At 42.8% G+C, this 26,778-nt stretch overlaps 1 protein-coding gene and 1 long non-coding RNA gene across 8 annotated transcripts in view; one reads left to right on the forward strand and one right to left on the reverse strand.

Annotated features, from left to right (window-relative positions):
- The window catches only part of cacna1bb (calcium channel, voltage-dependent, N type, alpha 1B subunit, b), a 183,198-nt gene that overhangs the window by 10,419 nt on the left and 146,001 nt on the right, over window positions 1-26,778 (forward strand). For 4 of the 7 annotated variants that reach the window (XM_061799303.1, XM_061799302.1, XM_061799304.1 and 1 more), the window contains exons 1-2: window positions 2,930-3,961; window positions 8,036-8,175. In XM_061799303.1, the coding sequence (XP_061655287.1) occupies window positions 3,869-3,961; window positions 8,036-8,175 (233 nt within the window). In that variant the 5' untranslated portion in view covers window positions 2,930-3,868. Of the gene's footprint in view, window positions 1-246; window positions 538-2,929; window positions 3,962-8,035; window positions 8,176-26,778 lie in introns of those variants that run through there. The other 3 variants (XM_061799308.1, XM_061799307.1, XM_061799306.1) reach the window with 3 other exon arrangements.
- LOC133489959 (uncharacterized) lies at window positions 20,352-21,472 on the reverse strand. Its single transcript, XR_009792063.1, has 2 exons — window positions 21,136-21,472; window positions 20,352-21,051 (listed from the first exon to the last, which is right to left on the reverse strand). It is a non-coding gene; the product is annotated as an uncharacterized LOC133489959 (long non-coding RNA).

Genomic DNA, 26,778 nt, shown 5'->3' on the forward strand with positions numbered 1-26,778 from the left:
ATGCAACAGCTTCAATGAAGTGATCTCGTCTCGTTTTCTCTCTTTTCAACTTTTACATTTGGACATTTTAAGGAGGAGGAATCAGCGGAAAGACTCGAGCATCAAACCCGTTGCAGTCCTCTGTCAAAGCTAAAAAAGCACCAACAACTGTGCTTGTGGATGAAGTGCGTCTTGTTGTGATGCGTCTCTCCTCCATTTCCACTGAAACCACTTCGGCTTTTCCCTGTTGGATCTGCGCGTTCCCAGAATGGCTCGTTTCACCGAAGACCTCCCCAGCCGCTATGGAGGGGGCACCGGCACCGGCACCGGCGGCGGAGGGAGAGGAGCGCCGGGTGCGGGGAGAGGAGGTGCCCGCGGTGGAGGCGCTCCGGGCGGCCAGAGGATGTACAAGCAGTCGATGGCCCAGAGAGCCCGGACGATGGCTATTTACAACCCCAACCCCGTGAAGCAAAACTGCTTGACTGTCAACCGCTCCCTCTTCATCTTCCGGGAGGACAACCTGATCAGGAAGTATGCCAAACGTATCACAGAGTGGCCATATCCTTTACGGGCGAGGTGCACCAGAGAAACCACAACCGCCTGCAGGCCTTCTTTCTTTTTTTTTGTGGTCAACCTAATGAGACAGCAAAAGCCCCCTCCCCTCCCCTCCCCTCCCCTCCCGTGTCAATCTTATCTCTACCGTGATTCCTGTCCGCGCAACACCGGCCGCACCTGTCGCTCCAGGGCTTATCTCTGCGCAGTCGATGGTGCCTAAACGCTACGCTTCGAGATGGCGCGCCCCTTTTGCTTCACATACAAGCGTCACATCCATGTTCGAGTCTTGTGCAACACTTGACGTCCTCGTTTGAGTCAGGAGGCGAAAAGGCGCACACGCGATCCATGTTCGAGTCTTGTGCAACACTTGACGTCCTCGTTCGCACACGCGGCAGGTCGATGCGCAAAGGCCGACTGGCGAGCCCTCTCCATGGTGCTGAAGTCGCCAAGCAGGCGCTCTGTTTCCTAAATCAGCAACACGGAATACCTTTCAACGGAGCATTCTTGTCATTTCACGTCCTTATTCAATAAAACAACACATTATAGATGCTCAAGAATGTTACAGTGGAACCTTGGGTTCACAAACTTACTCCAAAGTCCTATTTCCCATTCAACTCAATCAATAGAATGAATCTGTTCCATCCTCAGAACAAAGTTATGCTTACCTTTGTTTTTTATTTTATTTACATTTGATCGGTGTGTCGTTAAAAATAAACACACCTTTGTTTGTTCACTAACAAACCATTGAGCAAAGTCACAGCCTTTTTGAAATTTGAATTTGTTGCGTCCAAACAGTCACCATTCTAGCCACATCGGCTGCCTTTATCGCCTCCTTGTTCTTAACAACAGGACAAACGGTAGAGTTCACCCAACCAAACTGCACCGGGAGATCACAAACACTCATTTCAACGAACATAATGAAAAAAGAATGTCTTTGTTTCGTTCTATCACACTTGATGACTCACCAATGTGTCAATCCGCCCGCATGTAGCGCCAACTACGTGGCGATTAGTTTGCCTTATGTATCGCTGGCTGGTATCGGCGGTCTTCAGGAGTACCCGATACCTGGTATCATACTCACCCACCCCAACGACTCGCGCAAAAAAAGTACTTCATTTTCCGTTGGACGTGATTAAAACGGTGAGAAACTGAGGTATTTCCCCCACTTTTCTTTGAAAATAATCAAACGACACACATTTTAGTCACGTGCAACCCATGTTCCACGTTCGAAGGACTTTATTTCAGTGTAATAACAGTGTCGCTTGCAGTTTTCAGTTTCTTTCGAGTTCTATTGAGAGCTGATTTAGAACGCAAAACAAAGATACCTGCAGTACGTGACACACAAAGCAAATGATGTTTATGTTGAGCCCGATAAGTGAGCCTTCCGCGCCATCTCTTTGTGTATTGAAGCATTCGTGCATGCATGAGCAATAGCCATCCATCCATCCATTTTCTTTCCCGCTTATCCTCACCTGGAGCCTATCCCAGCTATCTTCGGGCGTGAGGCGCGGGGCGCACCCTGAACCGGTCGCCAGCCAACCGCAGGGCACCTTTAACCAAACAATTCTTCACACTCACAATCACGCCTACGGGCAATTTAGAGTTGCCAATTAACCTACCGCGTATGTTTGTTGGATGTGGGAGGAAAGCGGAGTACCGGGAGAAAACCCACGCAGGCAAAGGGAGAACATGCGAACTCCACACAGGCGGGGCCGGGATTTGAACCCTGATCCTCAGGACTGTGAGGCAGACGTGCTAACCAGTCGCTCACTGAAAATGTCGGTCCTGAACCGAATTGTTAGTTTTTCTTTTATCAGAGAAACATGAAAGCCGGACCGCAGGTGTGAATGGTTGCCCTGCAATTGGGTGGCATCAAGTCCATGGCGTTTCCCATCGCTCGGCCAAAGGTCAGATGAGATCGGCTCCCCCAATTCACCCACGGCCCTAATGAGGATCATTGGTAGAGAAAGTTGATGACTGGATGGATCATTTGCTTCTAAAATCACTCCATTTAAACGAAGATGAATATAGACATTTGCCACTACTCGCTGGGAAGCAAATAGACCGGCTACACCAGCAATGGTGCCTTCATGAAGTCCCATTTTGGTTGACACTGTCAGCAAAGTGTTGATGAAACAATGTTTATTTTTGTGTTGGTAACGCTGTAAAAACTGCACCGCGTCCTGCCGAGAGCTGTTTTGTAATATTGTTGCTACGTGGCTAAACGAGAGCATTCCGACTATGAGAAGCACCGCTGAATGTACTTGTACACCGCTGCCTTGCCGCAATAATAAGCACACCATTGAGTTACCTTCAAACCCATTCCCGATGATATACACGTTAAACCCTTTGGACGGAAGTGAACATTCGTCATCTCAGTAGTCAAAGGATACATCTTGGCTTAAAGGGTCAGAAAGTTGTTATTTCTTTGCATTTCATAACTCGTCAATATGACCTGACCCGTGGGCAATGACCTGGTGAAAATGGATTGCAGAATGAGACTAGTTAGAAATGATCAACCATCTGGAAAGATGTATAGGATGCGTTCTTTCTTTCTTTCTTTCTTTCCAGAAAGCCTTCAACCAGAGCATGATTGAAGGTTTCTGCTTGAACGCACTCCAATCGAAATGTGGCGGCATTAGTCATTCTGCAACATGCACGCTGGCTTTTCTGGAGAATGCGTTCGCAAATCCATGTATTTTATTGGAGGAGCGCATTGGGAAGTTGTACGCAATTTGGAGTAATATCAGTGTGAAAACGGAATCAAATATCAAGTGTTGCGTATACAACAGCTTTATTGTTGTGGCGAATGCATCCGATATTCCTAACCTCTCCCAGACCAAACTCACACCTTTACGAAGCTTACGTTGTTCAGAGGGGAAAAGCTCGGGCGCTAGTTTGGAGATTTGAGGTTTGAATCTCAGCTGTGGCCTCCCTGTGCCTACGGGAGTTTCCTCCAGCTAGGCTAATTGAAGACTAAATTGTCCGTAGGTGCGAATGCTCGCCCGACTATACGTGCTCTTGGATCGACTGGCAACCAGTCGAGGGTGCGCCTGGACTCTCGGCCGGGTTAGGCTCCGGCTCCCCCGTGACCCCAATGCGGACATGGGTGTCGGGAAGCTTGGATTTCCTGCGGTCCGATAAAAGGGGCTATATACAGAAGCTTCAGAATCGCCATTGAGTCTCAGATAATGTGTGGAGTCTAGACTACGGTTTATGAATGGACTTTTGTCCATACAGTGTACTTTACATTCCATTAGATGATGTCTTAATGTTTAATGTTGTAATGAAATGTTGTTAAGTGCTCCTTAACCCTCGCACTCCCTTCGAATACATGATCCTGGCTACGATCATCGCCAACTGCATCGTCTTGGCCCTGGAGCAACATCTACCGGCCAGCGACAAGACGCCCATGTCAGAGCGCCTGGTAAATGCCGTCTTCCTGCACACCTTTCTTTTCAAGCAGCTGTTCTTTTTTTTTTACTGTCAAAAAGAAACCACTTTTCCTCCTTGGGTTGATTGATTGATTGATTGATTGATTGATTTCAAAATCTTTCTTTGGCAGAAGGTGATGACGAGCTCTCCTGGCGCTCCGCCTTGTATCAGTTCAAAGCATTTGTTGAAATCTGTCTCTCGGGTTACACAACTGTCCAGTATCAGACTGTGAGTGGGCTTGTAAGAAATTGCCGTCTCCGTCTCCGTCTCCGTCTATCTCAGTCGGGGGGAAATCGCGCATTTACCGTCTTATGGTCGAGCCGCTTGCGTTCTCCGCGGTTGCGCGTTGGAGTTTAAAAATAGCGTGTGTTACAACGAGCCACGGTTTTTGTGTGACTAACTTAATGACTTCCTGTCACATTCGCCCACCTGCTCCTCCTGCTGCAAACAGTCTCCGCAGCTGATCGTGAGGATGAGGAAAACGAGCTAACGGTCGGGACCTGGGAAAGTAACGAGACTCGTCGGACAAAGAGGGATCGCACTGCGTTTCCCGGGCCTCCTTCACCATCATCACGATGATGAAATGCAACGAGCGGCAGCTTAATTAGCGCGAGGAATCAGCTTTTATTTAGCAGATCAGAAGGTGTGCAGTAGCTCTAAAAGTTATTCCTCATCCATTACAACTTGTCATTCTAGGATCCTTGGCTCTTACTATTCATCTACCCAAAATATGTTTCGAGCGTGCAAGGAGTTTAGAATTTGACATCAGGCCATTACGACGGCGTCATCTCGATCGACTCAAGCAGCCCAGAAATGCTTACTCGGCCGAAGTTCTGGATTTACCCGTCGATGCCATCCAAAGTCTTGTGAAATATTCAACATCAACTCTTGTTTCTAGACCCACAAACAGATTGTCATCGAACTTTTGTGGCATCTCACCTCCAGCTTGGCGGTAATCATTTTTCCTCAAGAATCTAGCCCACTCTGCGCTGTCATTCACATAACAAAACCAGTGGTGGCTGATATTTGCAGCGTACTGTCTACACTGTATGTTATGTAGCATTAAGGAGATGTTTTTCTGTATCCTAACCAACATTTAATGAGATGTTCTTGGCTCAAGCAACACCCCGTCACAACATGACGGTGGTTTTTTCTTGTGTGACGAGCGCAAATCTAGCACTACGCTTGGCGTAACTCTCCAATGCGGCGGGCTAGACCCGCTTTTGGTAATTTTGTGGACCAGCGTACCCCCAGCAAATGCGCTGGCAAGGGCCTGCCCAATTGAAGTGGCTTCTTCCATTCCCTTTAAAAGCGGCGCAATAGTTTGGCACGGAGATGTCTCTATATACGATCTGTGCGCGACTGGAGCATTGAACATTAAATAAAGAATGAACTGTTAAAAACCCTTGGCGACTTAAGTATATCTGCGGTCCTCATCCTCTCCATCGACCCCCATCTCTGCGGGCCGGCCAGTACTTGGGATTATTTAAAAAAGACAATTAATAATAATAATAATACTGCGATTGGCTGGCGACCAGTTCAGGGTGTAGCCCCCTCTCGCCCAAAGGCTCCCTAGTGACGATAAGCGGTACGGAAAATGAATAAATGAATGAATAATAATAATATCTGTTATGGATTGATTTCTACAATGATTAAGAGGGTTGGATGAGCGATATTGAGAAAAGTCTCACCCAGCACACGTCCTTGGAGCTCCCGTCCGTCTGCCTGCATGTGCCACCATCGAATTCAGCAAGATCATGTGAGATCAGGCGCGGTCCCAGTAAGCGGAAGTTCAGATGGACTTCCTGACACCCAAATCTCACTCCCCCAAGCACATCTCGCTGTGCAGGTTCCGAAAGTCTTTTGCCTCATTTTACGAAGAAACCCACACGCTGCAATGAAAACCTAACCTTGCTATTACGACTCGGAGATTGCGACTCCCTCGTACGTGTCTACGCGTTCTGAAGTAGCGTCTGAACGACTCTGAGCAAGATATCTTGCTTCCCTCACGATAGCGTAACTCATCGTAACGTCGATTATCGCTGGCGCTTCAGCGTGGGCAGAGGAGACTACAGAAAAGGTCACATGTCTTTATAGTGCTCTGGCCTGTCACGCTGCCTTTTTTGTGCCTTTATTGATGTTGGAGGGTTCGGGGGGGGGGATACTGTCCGTCAGGCCGGTCATACTAATATCATTGAACATTTATCGTCATGCGCACACGAATAGGAAAGATACAGTCAATTGGTGTCCTTGGAAGTAACCAAATACGTCACTCTGTTTGACTCTAAATTTCTAAGTCTGACTTTAGCGTAGCACATCTGCCGCACAGTTCTAAGGACCGGGGTTCAAATCCCGGCCCCGCCCGCCCGCCTAAATGAAGTTTGCATTTTCTGCCTGTGCCTGTGTGGGTTTTCTTCGGGTACTCCGGTTTCCTCGCACATCCCAAAAATGGGTGGTAGGTTGATTGAAGACCCAAAATTGCCTGTAGGTGTGAATGTGAGTGCAAACGGTTGTTGCTTTCTATGTGCCCTGCGATTGGCTGGTGAGCAGTTCAGGGCGTACCCCGCCCCGCCCCGCCCCGCCTCTCGCCCGATGATAGCCGGGAAAGGCTCCAGCACGACCGCGACCCCCGTGAGGAGAAGCGCTACAGAAATTGGATGGACGGATGGGTGACTTTAGCGGCAGCGCCTCGCCTCGCCTCGGCAGGGTTATTACAGTTAAAACGCATAAATGCATAATCGCTCCAAAAGTGGCAAAACAAACTGCTCGTGAACAGATTTGACGACAATGAAACGTAAACACTTTTTAGGAAAGTGCAAAATCAATAGTTTGTCTTCTTTTCACTGATGCAGACGTGCAACTGTAACATTTGGAATTATGTGTGAATTATTTAGCTGTAAAAACACTCATAACGCCAATGCTTTGACTATCTAAAAAGCTGCGAGTGGTTGTTTAAATGCTGCCGAAAATTGTGTTTGTAGCCGGCTACCTTTTTATTTGTTTGTTTATTTATTTGTAATATTTAATGGCTATTGGTTAGCCATGACATTCTTTTTGTTCTCAGACGGCCGGAGCTACAATTCTTCTCCCTTACCTAATATCTTCCGAGTGCAAGATTGGAAGTTTTTTGGGGCTCTAACACCTGCGCCCTAGTGTTAAACATTTCTGTCTCACAGTTCTGAGTTTCTGGAAACCTTGGTTCCGGCCTTCCTGCGGGACTTCATCTTCTCCCCGTGCTCGTTTTTTTTTTTTTTTTTTTTTTAAATAATAAAACTAATCCATGTTACTTCCACATTCTAAAAAAACATGTACAACACGTAAGGTTAAGTAGAGACTTGACTCCGTCGGTGCGGATGTGAGTGTGAACGGTTGTCTGTGGTGTACCCCGCCTCGTGTCATGCGGCATAGAAAATGGATGGAAATCAAAACGGCACTGGCCATATGTTGCTTTTCCTCTATTAACCAGGACGTAGTCTGCAAACTTATCGACAGATGGGCAAACAAACACAACTTCTCAACTTCTGTTAACAGCCTGGCCAGCGTGGTGCCCGAGTACCCGTTATTGTCACTCAATTATGAATACATGGTCATTCCAGAATTTCCACAAAATACTGTACATGCTTTGCAATCAATAATATACCTTTACAATTCTGTGAACTCAATCTCATTTAAATCAGCTGAGTCACCGTATGACATCATGGCCAAATAAGCTCTTTTCAAAAATCTGGGAGTGGTTTCTATTTTGATTGCAGTTGAATTTCTGCTCTCCTAAATAATTCTCGTTGTTTTGGAACTTTTCAGATGTGCACTACCTTATCCATTCATACGCATGAATGGGCTTCCATTGATGAGATTAATAACCCCAAAATAAATCAGACTACTCTTTTCTTGGGATGGTGAAAGGGGCCAAATGTTTTTCCTCCATGTTACTTACCCCTCTTTCCTTCACGTTACGCTTCATTAACCGCTCTCTATCGTTGTTATTTATTTATATGTATATATATCAAATCTCCTCTGTCGCTCTCATGGTCTCTCTCTCTCTCGCTCTGATTTTCTCCCTCCACAGGACGACACAGAGCCCTACTTTATTGGAATATTCTGTTTTGAGGCAGCCATTAAGATCATCGCCCTGGGCTTTGCATTCCACAAAGGCTCCTACCTCCGTAACGGATGGAATGTGATGGACTTCGTGGTCGTTCTCACCGGGTGAGTCCTTCGCCCGCTGGGTGTCGGCTGTGTATGGGTATCATAAGTGAGAGAGTGGCTTCTTTTCTTTGTGTGTGCCTTGAGAGCAGATTTTGTTAGCATCTTACATATTATTCAACAAGTAGCACAAGCCCATGCAGCGCTCATCTACGACTTTTGACCCTTCAATTTGCGCATCTGCAAAACAAGTGCAGATCGAACAACCGGATCTGATGACGGACGCTTTCGCGTAAAAGTTGGAAGATGATGATTTCTTTATTTTGATTTTTTAATTTGGTTTCTTTTTTTTATTTTTTTATTTTTTATTTTGAGTGTCCATTAGGCACCGCCAAGCAGACTCTGGGTCTTCAGATACATGCAGTCTTTCCTATTATCAGAGAAGAAGTGAAGAGACATTGCCTCTCAAATAAAGCAATCTTCAGGTCAATAGTTCTTAGCAATTACCGGTGGGATTTCAATTTAGGTTTTGTCTCAAGAGCAGGATGTTGTGACTTTTATCCACTCATGGCAATCAGATGGGCTGAATGAGGAACCATAATAACCTTTTTTTTTTAGCTTTTTCTGATGTCAGTGTCAAGTGGTAATTCAGAGTAGAGCTTTGGTTTCTTTTCAATTCCGACGTCGTAAAATGAAATGGGAAAATACGTGGTCATTCTACCTCAAAGTGACACTGGATGACATTGGTTCCTTGGAAAAGCTCACAATTCGGATGAGACAGTGGCTTGATGTGGCCAGCCAACATCCTACTAGTTTTATATACATACCTGTACATCCTAATTACCTCTCCAATGTTATTAGCTTCTCACTGCTAATATTCATCTTCAGAGGTGTGTGCTGTGCCTTTACAAATGATTTCATGTTATTTTCTTTTTGGTATTGTACATTCTATTGGGATAGTCGCTTGGAATTTGCGTTTGCTTGTAATAAAACAGTTGACAACCACCCTGATAATTTATCATGCTCCGTTAATATTTCACCGGTAAATTACTGTAGTAGTCTCTTCACTAAAATACGGTGGCACTCACACCCGCAGTCTATTTGCAGTCTTTATCTCCTTTCCTCCCAAATGAAGAGAGAACCAGATTTCCAGTCTTGGCGAGCCATTGCTGATACAGCTGGATACAAATGAACAATCATATTGTGTGTCTTCATTTGGTTGCCTGGCAACCACTGTAGATAATGTACCTCGGTGTGATCAGGACTGTGTGTGTGTGTGTGTGTGGGCGTGTAACTCCTCTTTGCGCTTGACATTGTCCCTCGGGATGGGGGTTCAGGGTCAAAGGTGTCCAGAGCGAGCCCAGATCAAAGTGAGAGTAATCACACGGCAACGTGCAGAGGTGTTCTAATTGCAAGTCGCCATCCTGGGAGCCCCCCCCCCCCGTTGATGTTCAAACGATCGAAGATGTAAAAGTCTTCTGACCTTATTGCAAGACCTTCCGTTTCCCCACAGAGGATTAAACTGACTTTACCTGTCATTTCCATTTCCTGACACTCCATAGAGGAAGTACATCTACCATCTGGCAAGTAATCAGATGAAAGTTACTTGTTCAAGCCACTGTCTATTACTATTGTCGCTAGAATGAGTCACGCAAGGTAAACGGAAACTCTTTTAGCTTTCAAAAGAAGAAGAGGCTTTAGTGAGTATGAAGCACTTACTCAGCTCGCAGGCCAACGGGTAACCTATAATGTAGCGAACATGACCGAGATGTCATTGTTGATCATACAACCCGCAGTCAGGGTTACATGAACGAAACATACCGGCAAGTGCGTGCGCAGCTTCCATTTTTTTGGTCATCTTTCTTGTTGTCACGTTGCTTGTTTATTCCCACATTCAGAACGGAGTTAGGCTGTCACGGTCACCCGCCATGTTATGCGCGCAATGCATTGTGGGTTGATTATTCTGTAGCGTCGGCAAAGTTGACCAATCCCAGCATGCCTCACGGCTATCGTTCCCCTTTATTACACGTGTTCCATAATTGTACTTGTTTCATTCGGAATAGCGTTTTACCCACCTCCTTTATTTTATTGTTATTCGTTATGTTGCATGGACCGCGAGGGAATTTTCTTTTGTGTTTAGTGACGTGCCTCAAGTCGCTCACTACTGTGACCTAGTGGTGATAGTCTGCTATTGCCTTTTCTGAAGTCAAGCAAACCGTCAGCACTAAGTAGCTCAAACAATGTAGCTTCAGGCTGGCGTAGATTTGGGGTATTGTTTCACTTTCACTTGTGTAGAGTGTATTGCCAAGTTAATGTGTACATGAAGCTCATGCCCTTTTGTAGAACTGCCACTTGGCATCAGCTGAATGGAACTAATGAAGTAACGAGTAATCTAACTTAGTTATTTATAAAATCGAGTAATCGCTCAAGTAATGAAGCTGCTTTTCAAATCAAGAAATTAGTAAATTTGTAGGAAATGGATGGATGGATGAATTTGCCACCTTCCGATGTATTATCAAAGGCGTAACAGAGGCCAGAACCAAGGTGTAAAGTTTAAGACCTGAGACTCGCCTTTGTGTTGAACGCAATTGTTGCGGTTTGATAAATATGCAAAGGCCGGTGCTGATTTTGCCATTGATCTACCGTAATGGTCGGTTTGGTAGAAGTCGCATCAAATGTGAGTTTGATTTGTAAGGCATTCCGGCTGTGCGGGTTTTGTGGCAAGGCAGCGTGAAAGGGGCTTTCTTTCCTCTTGCGTGCCTACAATAAATACGCATGAGCCCATCACATCAACGTACAGCCCCCGGGGAATGTATGTCTCTGGTATCTGCCGATTGCCAGAACACGCACGGTATGCTACGGTGTACTGTATCTGCAACAATATTCGTCAGCATTCTCTCGCTATGAATTCGATTTTTGATGCAAGACAACTTTTACCTCTATTCCAACCATCGGCCTGCCTTTGAGTCCAATGCCAGCACTTAGTAGTCCTTAGGCTAATTATGTTTGTACAGCCATCCGAGACTAATGAAAGGGTCGAAATGATAGTGTAGCTGGAGGCAGTGGCAGACCTTTAATCTGTTCTGATCAGACATTCAAGCCCCTAATAAAAGAATGAATCTTCCTGACTTGCCAAAGGCCTAATCAATAGCATGCAGAAAGAACCTGGCCAGCAAAGGAACAATGAAGTCTGATGAGCAGCGCTCTATTCATCTAAAAGGCACAGGTTGTGAAATAACCTTTTCTTTTTAATTGCAGAAGCTTTAAGATACAAACAAGTTCCTCCCACATTCCAAACCGTGCATGCTAGGTTCATTGAAGACTCTAATTTGTTCATAGGTGGCAGTGGTTGCGCAATAGAAAATGGATGGATGGATTTTCGGAGAGGTCGGCATTGGCCTTCCTGTTTTCGCCGAAGGCGCTGAGTTGTCCTTAGGTGTGATTGTGACCGTAAGTGGTTGCTTGTCTGTATTATAGAGTACATACTGCAATATGATTGGCTGGCCACCGGCTGGTGTAGCCTGCCCGTCGTCTGTTGGGACAGGCTCCAAGTCATTCCATTTCCTGCTAAATGTATGGTAAGTCTTTGGTGAGGAACAGCTGCTGGACTCAGACTGATGCGTCACAAGACCTCATGAAAAACTTCACAACCTTTTTCTGATTAGATTATGATGTTAGTCTCATTTTCAGTTTTGGCAACTTTGTTTTTGGGCTTCGGACTCGTCTCTCACATTTAAAAAAAAAAAATGCTTTTGTTTTCCACAGCTCTGTTTCTAATTCAACTCTCACAAGGAGTACACTGTGCTCCACTCCCAGTAGAATAAACGAGTGACAAATGACCTCTGGGGGTTGTTACTGAGGTATGGCGTCTGAATGGAGCTTTCTGATAAGCGTCTGGAAAATGAGGCACTTTCAAGATCGCTAGATAAGGCACACGTGAACGGGTGAGTGATTCTTCCGGTTAACCTTCCGGTGCCTCTTGCAGTCTGACACGCGGCCATCGCTGCTGTCGACTGAAACCTCACATGAGCATTTGGTGCCTGTGCAAACGCCATGGCGACCGCAATCTAAGGCGCCTGTTTTAACTCAGCGAGAACAATGACATCGCTGTCATCGCCGCCGAAACAAAGCCAGGGCAGTTATTTGCGTTTGATTCAGGAGCCCCGGACTTAAGTGGTCAGGGTGAGAGTCGGCGCTTGTTTCGACTTCAAAGTTGTCAAGTCCTTTCATGTGAATCTCCGGCAATGGGAAGCTTCAAAGTATGGTCCCAGAGAGCGCAGAGGTGGGCTCACATTTACCTACATCAATAAAAGCCCCTTTTGAACCATGACCAAATACTGATGATCATGAAGGTCTGACTATGTATACGTGCCTTGTGTGTGTATGTGTGTGTTTTTATTGGATGCACCTTGGGCCAAAGCTTAGAGTCTGGGTTAAATGGCATTGTATTACTGTACATTGCAGTAAGTACAGATTTCAATTCTGTATAGTTGTATAGTTTTAAGCCCACACTTAAAATAAAGACTGTAGATGTCGAATAAGCGTCTTTTTATGTATTGTAACGGGTAGAACCCAATTGAAGGTGCATGGACCTAAGGTGCTGTAAAATAAGTCTAGACATATATCATTCAATAATGGTACAACGTGCACATGAAATAGCAAACTAGGATGCTGGTTTGAAATAAAGTGCCTCAGAGTGCAGAAGGATGTGGTTTGAAAAGAGAAAGAGGAATATGAAATTTCAGCAGGTGATGGTAATCATAAAAACTGTTAACTGTCTGTCGCGTTTGGCTTTCAATGTCCTGAGCCATCTGCCGGAGGGCAACAGTCGAAACTGCGAGGGAGATGGATGTACTTTATGGATCTACGTTGATTTGGAGTGAGTTGGTTGTTTGCAAAACTTTGTATGCTCCTCAATAGGGCTGTCACTATTGACTATTTTTAGAATCGATTATTCCATCGATTCATTATATGATCAGATAAAAATGTATTTTGCACTTAAGTTCATTACAGAATCTTTTTTTTGGGGGGGGGATTGTTTAGTCGGTATTGTTTAATTGTGAACCGAAACCAGGGTTACTAATTTGATATACTTTACACTTCTGAGGATGCTTCCGGTTTAACTACTTGTCAACTGCAGTTTAGTCATACTATGGCTACAAATAACAATTATTCTCATCATACATTAAACTGTTATTTTTTCCCCACAAATGGATTATGATTCAATTTGCTGTTTGGTCCGGGCAAAAATGTTGATCATTGTTAGTAGATGTTTGCAAGTCTCTTATTTTGATGTAATACAAAAGATAATCAGTCTGCTTTCACGGAAGACTACAGAAATCCAATATTTACTAAATCAGAGGATTTGGACAATTTCAAGTTAAACAACGGTTATGAACGAATGTTCGATAATCAAACTGGTTGTCAATTATTTGATAATCGATTAGTTGTTGAGGCGGCACGGTGGCCGACTGGTCAGCACATCTGCCTCACAGTTCTGAGGACCGGGGGTTCAAATCGGCCCCACCTGCGTTTGCCAAGTTCGCATGTGTTGGCACTTTTTTTCCGGGTACTCCGGTTTCCTCCCACATCAACAAAATCGTGTGGTAAGTTAATTGAGGACTCTAAATTGCCCGTAGGTGTGAATGTGAGTGTGAATGGTTGTTTGTTTCTATGTGCCCTGCGATTGGCTGGCGACCAATTCAGGGTGTACCGCGCCTCTCGCCCGAAGAAAGCTGGGATGGGCTCCAGCAAGTACAGAAAATGGATGGATGGATCAGTTGTTGATTAATCGATTCATTGCGACAGCCCTAGTCCTCAACATTCCCCATCTTAACACAGCTACAGGTTATTACGAAATGTAGTCTCATGTGATGACTTTTTTTTCCTCATAATGATAAGATATTTGATTCTTCATAAACTCACTTCATTTGCAAATGTTTAATAGTACTTGCACTCAAAATTCCCCATTCTCCAAGATTAATATTATGCCACTTGTGCCTCTTCATTTTCAGTATGCTCCTCTGTGCATCTTGTAGTGTGTTTGAAAACCTATATGTACTGCACATAGAGTATATACACAATTATCGACATGAATGTCTCCTTGATGCGTTCGATTACACATGCACACATTCAAATGCATCCCTTGCTTGCATTATTTTTGTTCTACTGTCACATGAATGCATCCCAGGTGTTTGAATTCTCTCGCACAGCTTCCCCGGTGGTCCTGTTACTGATGCATCTCTCAATATCTAATCAACTGACTGATGGTCATTGACCTGACAGGCGTCAGCTGTGGGTTGCTTTTCTACGTCTACGTGGGAGTCGTGTTCTTAGCACAGACTGTTCTGCTCAATGTCTCAGACTGAGTTAGGGATCCTCCTCCCCTGCGGTGAACATCATGTGCTGCTGTTGGCATGTCAGCCACATTGGAGCTGACTGATTCCAGCTCTGCTTCGCCTGTCGGTTGTCACATGAGGGCTCTGAGCAGCAGGTGGGAACTCACGTGACTTTGACTGTCCCAAGGGCTTTGTCATTGAGCTTAGCAGTTCCAAAGTAATGAAGAAAGAAATGAACCGCGCATCTAAAGCCACATTTTCACCAAGCAGTCCCGTTCTTTTCAGTTTGTGAATGTATGGTTTGGCACGGTGAATTCTTATCTGGCTTGTGTTTGGGTGTAGGCCGAATGTTGTACCGGCTACCTCGATAGTGTGACATTATAGCAGCATAGTATAGCAGAAGCCGCCTTTGAATTCCAGCGAAAAGCAACACGGTAAACAAAGGGCAACAGTGGAGGATCTTTCTTTTTGACATGTACCTGTTCAATACAAGAAGAAGAGAAGCTTTGTTTACAAAGAAGTGTTTGATGTTCTTGGCAATGCAATCCCATTGTCACACTGAATTAATAATTCACTGTCTAGCTGTAGTTTTGGGTAGTACTATACCACAACACTCCACAAAAGGGGTCTGTATTTAGTCTTTTTAACAATGAAAATGCATTGAATTGCATACTGAGCTGAAATGAAATATACTGTTTGATGGAAACATTTGGAGTTGCTTTAGTAACAAACAAAATAGGAATGAATTTGTGTGCCATGCAGACATAGTAAAACCTAGCAGAAAAAAAAAACAAACCCAAACCTGACCATATTTCAATTGTCCAGTCAGAAGTAGAAGGGCGAGCAAAAACATGAAAGTGCTGCTGTGTGTTAGTCTTAGTCAAATTATGACCAATCAGTCGTGCTACATACATGTAGACCACCCAACGATTGCATGGAGTGCCTTTAAAAAAAAACAATAACGAATGTATACAATCTGATTACATGTAATGATACATTTGAAACCCATTTAGATTATTCGTGTAGGTCCTCAAAAGTCCAAAAAGACACATCCAGGTAAAAAAAAAAAAAAAAGGATGTCTGGACAACTTAAGGAAATTAAGCTTAGCTTACCCGGACAAGAATCTTGGAACGCCAGTCTTACTGCACATTATTAACTACTAAATCAATCCTGATCAATAGGAGAAGCATTTCGGGGTGATGCTGAAAGGCAGCCTAAAACAGAGTGTGCCTTGAGGCTCATAAACAATGGCACGCATAACACAGTGGCTCCGGAGAGAAAATCATCATATCCGTCAGTCGTACAACATTCGAGCAGAGCTGAAACTAATGATGATCTTAATTATTCATGAAAATACAACGCTTTTTAATGAATCCTTGAATCATTTAGTGGCTAAATGGTAGCGAAAAAAGCAGAGATACAGACAAATTACTGAGGTAGATCCAGTTTGTAAACAACTCAACATTGTGAAGTATTTAGCAAATAGTGAGCCAAAAATGTCTTATAGTATTGTGAATGTAAATTGGCAGTTTATGTTTTACTGTGTCAGCTCAAAATGTGATGATGTAGGTATATGATACTCATTACTGCTTTTCCCAAGGATTCACTTAATGCACATTTAAGACTTTGTAATTCCATGATAAAAAAAAAACATGACGATAAGAGGAGAAATCCTGAGAGAGGAAAAAAAGCTCATACAAGCTTCAATATTCCCAAACTTTAGTTCATGTAGCAAGTATTCAGAGATGATATAAAAAAAAGTCAAAAGCAAATGATTGATTTAGACTTTAACCTTACATTGTAAGTTTGGGTCATTGCGTGCCCTGTGGGTGTTTCCAATTGTTGTCAAAATTAATCAAGATGTTTTACAAGTCACTGCACTCTGGCTACTAAAAACAATCTTAACAACAAAGCAATATGTCTTTCTAAATTCACTGACACGTTTCCGGTGCGTCTCTATTGAATTTTTTTCTCTCGATAAAACTGTGGTCGTCCACAGTCAGTTGAATCCTTTAAAAATCGATTTTGAATTTAACCCACTTCCCCCTTGCTGTTTGATCCGTCTTGCAAATATCAAATTGAATCAGATTTTTGTTCAACAACTCAAGCACAATACACGCTGGATACGACATAAATTGGATGTGGGTATGGCAGTGTGAGAAATGCATTTGCGTAAAATATATTGAGACCGCCGAGGCGAAAGTAGTCAGGGGAGAGCCTGAGGACTCTCCGGGTCACGTCCATTCAGGCTTCAATAATTCTCATAAGATATATAGATACATAAACAGATGGACGGATAGATAGATAGATAGATAGATAGATAGATAGATAGATAGCTAGCTAGCTAGATAGACAGAAAGATATATAGATACATCAACAGATGGACGGATAGATAGATAGATAGATAGATAGATAGATAGATAGATAGATAGCTAGATAGACAGAAAGATATATAGATACATCAACAGATGGACGGACGGATAGATAGATAGATAGATAGATAGATAGATAGATAGCTAGATAGATAGATAGATAGATAGATAGATAGACAGAAAGATATAGAGATACATAAACAGATGGACGGATAGATAGATAGCTAGCTAGCTGGCTAGATAGACAGAAAGATATATAGATACATCAACAGATGGACGGATAGATAGATAGATAGATAGATAGATAGATAGATAGATAGATAGCTAGCTAGCTAGATAGACAGAAAGATATATAGATACATCAACAGATGGACGGATAGATAGATAGATAGATAGATAGATAGATAGATAGCTAGATAGACAGAAAGATATATAGATACATCAACAGATGGACGGACGGATAGATAGATAGATAGATAGATAGATAGATAGATAGACAGAAAGATATAGAGATACATAAACAGATGGACGGATAGATAGATAGCTAGCTAGCTGGCTAGATAGACAGAAAGATATATAGATACATCAACAGATGGACGGATAGATAGATAGATAGATAGATAGATAGATAGATAGATAGATAGATAGATAGATAGATAGATAGATAGATAGCTAGCTAGCTAGATAGACAGAAAGATATATAGATACATCAACAGATGGACGGATAGATAGATAGATAGATAGATAGATAGATAGATAGATAGCTAGATAGACAGAAAGATATATAGATACATCAACAGATGGACGGACGGATAGATAGATAGATAGATAGATAGATAGATAGATAGACAGAAAGATATAGAGATACATAAACAGATGGACGGATAGATAGATAGCTAGCTAGCTGGCTAGATAGACAGAAAGATATATAGATACATCAACAGATGGACGGATAGATAGATAGATAGATAGATAGATAGATAGATAGCTAGCTAGATAGACAGAAAGATATATAGATACATCAACAGATGGACGGACGGATAGATAGATAGATAGATAGATAGATAGCTAGCTAGCTAGAGAGAGAGAGAGAGAGAGAGAGAGAGAGATAGATAGATAGATGATAGATACTTTTCTCATTTTATGAGGGAAATTAGGGTAGCTAGCTACCTTTGACTCGACTTTGTTATCAAAACACTGTTCCCATAGCTGTGCTAACATTATGAAGTGAGTTACACAAAGTACTATATTAGCTAATAATGACTGAAAAATACACCTATTTTATGTTTTTTTTCTTCTATTCCCCCCATATTAGAAAATTTAATTAAAAAATATTTTTAAGTTGGCACAAGACAAAGCACATTTGCCACAAATCATTCTTTCGCCCAACAACATCAAAAGACTTAAATGAGGCCGTGGATGGGGATTTGCTTGCTTCTCCCAATCTGTTACCGTTGTCTTGTCGTTAATGCTCCATGGTTCACGTTTCTCCATGTCGCTGCTGTCTGTTTTTTTGGTTTTCACCTAATAAGTCCCCAAGATCAGTCAAAAACTCAACTGCGGTTGACTTGACTCCAATGACATCATTTTTTACATCATGTCATCATCCACTGAAGTTAAAAAAAAAAAGTAACACACCAATATTGACGAAGTTAAGGAGTAGAAAGTACAGATAAGCCTACAAAAAACAGTGTAAACTTTTCAGAAAAATAAAAAACAAAGTAATGTATAGATAGCAGAAAGATTTACTGAAGTACAGTTCTTTGTTAGTTCTTCCCACTGATATTGCAACCTGTCTGTCGGTCCATTCAAATAAACAATACACACACTCTTTGTCAACATAATGCTTTGAGGGATGTTTATGCTATTTAAAAAAAAATTCAAACTCTACCATCATTTAATTAAAACTAAATAACATGAAAAGCCTGCCTTTGTTATCCCAGGCGGGTCACTTGTTGTCGTTCAAAGGCATGTCGCGATAATTTCAGTACAGCTGACAAAACAATCGTCCCGAAAATAAAAACATGCAGCCTACAACATCAGACAATACAACAATGATGAATTAGTGTAATTGAAGGGACTCGGTGTTGTATTGTCAATATGATAATGCACAACATGTCTTGATGTCAATTTATGACTTCTGTAGGAAGTGACAAGTTGACTTGACAAGTCACAGCTGATGCCAAGCAGCAGTCAAGCATTAATATTCATACACATTGACATTCCACAATGCCGTTCTGTGACTCAGTGGAAGTAGCACATCGAGTTCCTACTGCATATGTCCACGTACCATCATGCCTTCATGTCTACTGTACATGCTATGGCCAATTAACATGGTGGCATATTGCACATTAGTACTGTAGACGTCATCTGCATGAAATGTGACTCCACAAAGCTTAGACGGATGACTTGTCATTACCTCAGTGGGAAATGGGCAAACAAGCAACGACATTTTGGGTCTGTGTTGGCCCGGGCTCAAGGCCAGTGTCAGGAAAGTAAGGCTTGTCATTTCCTGCAGGCAACGCGAGCGCACTGCGCCGCCGCCGATATGGCGGACTGTCACGGGTGTGTGTTCTGGTTGTTGTCTTCCTGCCTGTGTCGCGACCTCTGCCCGTATATTAAAGCTCTCTTTTTGAAACCGTCCATTTTGTTTTGGAGTCGCGCATTTTCGGGTCCTATCCTCTGTTCCGTCCATGACAAGACTGGCAGGTTTCCATCTCACACGCAACTCAGTCCAGCGCTAATTACACTTGTCAGATGGAGGGAAAAGAGAAAGATAACAGTTGTGTAATGTGCGGTAATTCCATTCAATTCTACACACAGACCAACAAATACAAATATGAGCTCGTACACTGATGGTCACTGACATTTTGCGCAATTCAATCCAAGAGCTGTAAATAAATACTATTCTGCTTTTACAAAGATAATGATGCTCAGTTTTGATCCATTCTTGTTATTTTTTACATTATGCTAATCGTGGTTGTAGTTTGCAGTGTTTGTAGAACTGCATGTCATGTGATATTTCTCGTATTTTTTTTCATGTGCTCGTGTCGTTAAAAAAAGTAACCTTGAAGACAAATAACAAGGAGTAAACACACATGGTTTGAAAACGCACAGATTTGCTGTCATATCACAAAAATATCCTTACCTTAATTGCAGCTTTGGAAGAAATCCAAGCATCAGAATGCCAATTAAATGACAGTTTCAATATCTGCAATTAATTCGGGTTTGCATATGTTTATAGTTGAATTGATGGTCCTTGACTATTGTAAAGTAAAAGTCAATTCATTTAGCTTTTGTTAATATTCTAAGTAACGCATGCATGCATGCAAATATGAAATTTGAACACCCCTGGGAATAGTATTATATTGTCCAATAATTATTTTCTTCTCGTGCGAAAATATGTATACATTCAATCTCGTCCTGGTGCCGTAAGGCATCTTTAACATTGGAGCAAAAGTTGCAGTGAAAAGCATATGAATAAAGTCACAACCCAATCGGGCTGCATTTATGATATCAGAATCAGAATCAGAATCAGAATCATCTTTATTTGCCAAGTATGTCCAAAACACACAAGGAATTTGTCTCCGGTAGTTGGAGCCGCTCTAGTACAACAGACAGTCAATTTACAGAACACTTTGGAGACATAAAGACATTGACAAAAAACAACAACAAACAACTTTTCATCTTTGGATGAAACTTTCCAAGCAAAAATGCTCTTTGCTGGGCTACATAAGATTGTTGGACCAAGTGCCAGGAGTTCATTCGTTGCACACACACATGTATGCCACAGCGATCGCAAATTGTCACCGTTTTGCATGTTCCTGATCCCAACTGTAGTCATGTTACCACCTTTGTTCGCCGTAGCATATTTCATTCTCGCTTCGCCTGATTGGCCGGAACCAGCTTTAGTGATCGTAGTGATCATTTATTACACAAGGTTTTATTTTTACAGGCCCAACCCATCAAGTAAGATTTTTGTTCCATAAAGTATATTTGACACTATGCAGGAGATCTGTATGAAGATACCTTCTTTCCAATTATTTCACATTCAACATTTTAATGACATTTCAAAGCAGAATCAATCTTCAATCGGGCCGAACTGAAATATATATTTAATGTATCTTGTTTTAAGGAATTCAAGGGCCCTGTTGGCAGTGGACTTCTGCTCTTGCGACTTACTGTAGAGCTTCTGCCATAAACGATGTTGTTCTGGAACGACTTCATCCTGCCAGATTATTTGAAATGAAACAAACGGAACAACAGCGTGAATATTGGATTATTCAAACCGCTTCTTGCCGACGTCCCTCACCGTGTTCCCCCGTGTGAACGTCCGACGTCTGCAGTTGTACGATCGAAATTGGCCCCTCTTGGCCGTAATGCCAATATATATAACGCGTGGACTGACTCCCCTTGTCCATTAGCAACCCCTAAAAGTGCTGGAAAGTGGCTTCTTGTGGAATCCCCTCCTGCTCCCAAGCATCTGCGTAATGGGGCGAATTGTGGTGCAGAGAGCCTGTGGCTTCACACCAAGCGAAGGGCGTGGGGGAAGTGAAGGAAAAGGCATTCCTCCTCTGGTTTCTTCCTTGCAGTCTCATTAGATCTACGTGGACGATGCTGCTTTGTGTTGCGAAAGCACTCGTCACCTTCTCCTCGTCTCGCCTCAGTGTTTGTTCGCCCTCCCTCTCCGGCCCCCTCGTAAGCGCTTTTCACTGTGAAAAACAGAGTCCTACACAAAAGAGGTGTACAGCACAACAGAGAGGAGGGAAATGAGATCAGAGAGGCTGAAGTGTTGGCTAACACAATATACAGTAGCGTGCTGGCCGGTGGACCCGAAAGTAGCAAAAGGCAGCAAATTGGGGCTCTCCAAAGAAAAATATATATTGCTTGATTTAGTCGAACGTTTGCCAATTAGGACTGTTTGGCCCCAAAGGCATGCATTCTTTTGCCATTATTGTGAGGCAGCTCGGTCTTAAAAGTGTTGAGTTGAATATCTTAGACCACGAGAGTTTCTCCAGTTCTCCTATAATTATGTTATTGGTTGTTTCTCTGCAAGGACGAAAGGAAAACAAGTTATCCAATGGCAAAATCTTGTCATAGAGTCGACAACACAAAAACAATATCTCTGCAAAATGTAATAACCAAATGGATATCGTAATAATAACGGAACATATACTTAATATATACTTAGAATAATGGAAAACTGGTCACTTTTCATTCAAATGGTGAACCTTGAAGCTTGATTCTTGTCTGCCTGGGAAAGAATGTAATTCAGAAATGTGATGTAATGTGACCAAAATCATATCTTCTTATTTTAGACTCCTGTGCATGCCATAGGGTCACTTGCATGTACTTCATCTTAATCCACAAACATGACTGAAATTTCACGTTACAGATAACAAAGAGCAAGGACTAAGAGAACAATCGGGATTAAGATTTATGAGCAACATGCTTTCGAGGCTATTGTTCTTAGCTGTTCTTATTTTGACAAGAACCAAAAAAAAAAAGCACAAAACTACCCGAGACACGCGTTACAAACACATGGCTGCAGAAGAGAGCAGGCAAAAATATATTGAATAATTGTCCCTTCAGATGTGCTGGAAGAATGATACACTATTTGGTGTTTTCTACCCTTAAAGGTTCCATGGCATCATTTATTTTTGTATTTTTCATAATCTTCGATGTCCTTTTATCGGGTTTGCAAGATAACTAAGATAAAAAGGGTGCCCTTTTTCAAGCTATTCTAGTTGGCATTTTACACCTGGCAAATGTTATGTTGGCGCTCAGCTGAATTGAGTGGGTAGGTAGCAACCATGAAGTGGGCAGGTACTTGACTAATTATTAATTATTCATATTTATGTCACAAACATATGGACATCTGATCCTAACCTAACCCTAAAAAATATAGAGAGTATGTGTTACAATCAAATGAAATTCATGGAGCAAAAACTCAAAAGTCTACGATTGGCTGGCAACCAGCCCAAGGTGTGTACCCTGCACAAAAGTCAACTGGAATAGGCTCCAGCACACCCGTGATCCTGAACACGATAAGTGGGAGAAAATGAATGTCATTCTTCATGTAACAGCACAGCACAGAATCTAAGCAGGAACTGCATGAATTCAATGAGAAACAGTCTATTTTGGGATGCTTATACAAGTGAGGAAGCCAAAGTAGAGTCAATCTTTGGTTCCTGGACTGGGAATAACAAGGAATCTTTAGAGGGAGCACAAAGTGGTCACCATGTCAATAGACTGCACTGTCAAGATCAATAGTTACGGAGCAGAATAAGGCAACACAGGAAGAGGCCAGCTAAGCCACACGATAAGGGTTCGAGTGCAGGTGCACATTGTCACACTCTTTAAGGGGATGCCCCCTTTGCCCACTCTATACGCTACATACAGTCCACTCCATATACTACAGTCCACGTAGCTCTGATTCGGGATGTCTCATTGACAGTAAATATGTAATTATTGGATTTCCACCATAACCATTGTGGGCTGAATTAAGTCTCTGTGCACTCTGAAGTTTTCGTAAAGTAAAAGTTGACATTAGAGGAGATGACACTCCTTTCAATTTCTTTCCAGTCCACAGTCCTCTAATGATGTTACGACATATTCAAATCCCTCTCTAGCTTTCTTGTAAAAGAAATATACTTCCGCGTATATTTGTAGGAAAGTGGTTAGTTAGCAAGCAGGACTATGTAAGAACAACATTTTTATTAAGCTTTAATGACACTTCGATGAAAGGAGCTGCATGGGCATCAATGTATCCTTTTGTTTTCAGACATGTCCAAATGTATAAAATCATACTAATACTAACACTATAGGCTAAATAACCGTGGTCGTAGATCTCTCAGTAAGAGAGGATCCGAGGCAGGCCCGACTCAATGTTACTCTCGCAATAAGATTTTTTATTGCAGCCCCTTCCATTGGTGATTGACATACACTCACACCAAAAATACAATAGCACTGTTTTTACCATTGGCTTTAATTTGTACAATAACATGTCATCTATTTGAAAATCAAAATAATAATGCAATAAATTCCATCCATCCATTTTCTGAGCCGCTTCTCCTCACTCGGGTCGCGGGCCCGCCGGAGCCTATCCCAACTATCTTCGGGCGAGAGGCGGGGTACACCCTGAACCGGTCGCCAGCCAATCGCAGGGCACACATAAACAAACAACCATTCACACTCACAAACCGGAGTGCCCGGAGAAAACCCACGCAGGCACGGGGAGAACATGCACATTTTTAAGCGATTGTTTCTGCCTCACAGTTCCGAGGACCCGGGTTCAAATCCGGCCCCGCCTGTGTGTAGTTTGCATGTTCTCCCCGTGCCAGTGTGGGTTTTCTCCGGGCACTCCGGTTTCCTCCCACATCCCCAAAACATGCGCGCTAGTTTACTCGAAGACTCGAGATTGGCCGTAGGTGTGAACGGTTATCTGTTGATATGTGCCCTTCGATTGGCTGGTGACCAATTCAGGGTGTACCCTGCCTCTCGCCCGAAGATAGCTCCAGCATGTCTGCGACCCTAGTGAGGATAAGCGCTACAGAAAATGGATGGATGGATGTTTTTACCAGGGCTGGCTCGCCCATTAGGTGATACAGGCGAATGCTAAGGGTGCATTTACTGTGAATTGGAAGTCAGGTAGTTCAACTCCAATGAATGCAAGTGTGTTCAGCTGTTATATCTGCGCAAGGTAGCTACTTCAATGACTCGAAGGTTTCGAATACATTTGTGTTTGTAGATTGACTCCATCATTTCTTTTAAAACTTCAATCGTGTATTTGTTCTGTGCTTTCATTTCAGAGTAAAATGAGAAATTGAACTATATAAATCTCAATAAAAAAAAAAAAAAAAGCTGGGAAAATGGGGTTGTTCTAAAACTTTTGACTGGTAGTGTATATATACATATATATTGACAATTATGATGACCTTGACGAAACTGAAGCAGAATGGAGTGCGGTACATTCAAGGTATTTTTCGTTGAGTGCCAACTCAATTGTGGCCTGAAAAAGAACCCGATGAATGCTCTTTTTTTTTTTTCCTTTAGCTCCGCAACATTTTAGAATGCACTTGCGCAAAACTACAATAAATAGGTTATTCTTGAAATAAAACACAATTTACTTTTGCGTGTTCTAAAATCAACGATAGTATTTTGAAAATAGATCAATTGTAATATTCACCTGAGCAATCAAGGGAATTTCACTGGTGTCAATATTCGCCAATAAATAAGCGAGGTAGCATTTTGACCCATGTAACAATGTTATCAAAACGAGCTTACGAGTTGTGGACATTTGATCAGGGCAGTACAGTAATTATGACGCATGTACTTATGACTCATATACTGTAAAGACGAATTTTATTTCCCCAGTGCAGTAATTCTTTGGTGGAAACATAACAATGATTGAGCTCATCTACAATAACGTCTCAATTGCCATTCCTTTTGCTATCGTAGTCCATCCATCCATCCATTTTCTGAACTGCTTAGCCTCACGCACGGTCACGGGCGTGGTGGCGCATATCCCAGCTGACTGTGGGCGAGAGGCGGGGTACACCCTGAACCGCTCGCCAGGCAATCCCAGGGCACATAGAAACAAACAACCATTCGTACTCACATTCACACCTATGGACAATTGAGTGTTTTCAGTTAACCGATGATGCCTGTTTTTGTGATGTGGGAGGAAACCGGAGTACCTGGAGAAAACCCACGCAGGCACGGGGAGAGCATGCATACTCCACACAGCGGGGGGCGGATTTGAACGTGGGTCCCTTAGAACTGTGAGGCAGATGTGCTAACCAGTCGTCCATCGTGCCGCCTGCTATTGTAATACAAGCATTGATTTGATTGGTGAGGCTAAAAATATCTAACCCAAGTGAGTGGCGTACGCCAATAGGATTGCTGCTATTTTCTCTGTCTCAACACTTCTCCCGTCACACCTGACCTCATGACATATTTCCAAAGATAGACGTCAGAATAAAAGATTGGTTTCAAAGTGACGAGTTGATATTTTTCACTTTTGTGCACCGAGACTGAAAGTCCCGAGAGAAGCAGGTGTGCTTTGTGACATGTGACGTACAGACATCTCTCGAGAGCCGGGAAGCGTTCAATGGGAAATAGCCGAGCTTGTGTTGATTTGTTCTCGAGCATGTACACTCAAGGTCTTCCGCTAACCAACAAGCACGAAGCACCCTAATGTTAATACATTGGTTATTTTCGGGAATGTCAGGTTCGGACAAATCCTAGGTTACATTTGTGGCTACCCTCTCCCATTGAACATAACTTAAACTGTTGTGTTATTGTAAAAATCCAAAATAAAGTGTGAAAAAAGAAAAGCAACGTACGCACACACCGATTTTTAACAACAGAACTGATTTTTCAAATGTGAAACACCTCACACCTCTGTAATGCGCTCTCTAGTATTGTCCTGTTTTTGTCTTTTACGATAGTTTTTGGAGACGACGTGCGACTTACTTCCACTAGGGAAGACTTGCCAAACATTACGGAGTCTACTCCGAACCTTCTTTTGCCAACCTTCACAAATCCACAAAGTTTTCTTCTCTGAGTTACTTCCTAGTGCAGCGGCGGTACTCTACGGCGCATAGATGAGGCGAAGACTGTGTTATAGAGGGACAGTGAGGATTTTGAACGCCGCTTCCATCGATTCACCTCGCAAATCTACGTTTTCTACCCAACAAAATGGATGAGCTTCATCTCCTCACGAAGACCAGTAAAAACTTTGCACGTTCTGCTGCCCTTTGCTTCACGGAGACTTGGCTTTGTGAACGCATCGCAGACAGCGCCGTACTGCTGCCCGGCTTCTAACGTCTCACCGAGCGGATTGTGACACGGAACTATCTGGGAAAACAAAAGGTGGCGGGATATGCTTCGACATCAACCAAAAACTGTGTGCTGATGTGACGGAGCTCAGCACACACTGCAGCCCGGACTT

The sequence above is a fragment of the Phyllopteryx taeniolatus genome, chromosome 15, assembly GCF_024500385.1.
Source record: "Phyllopteryx taeniolatus isolate TA_2022b chromosome 15, UOR_Ptae_1.2, whole genome shotgun sequence".
In the NCBI taxonomy this organism is placed as follows: Eukaryota; Metazoa; Chordata; class Actinopteri; order Syngnathiformes; family Syngnathidae; genus Phyllopteryx; species Phyllopteryx taeniolatus.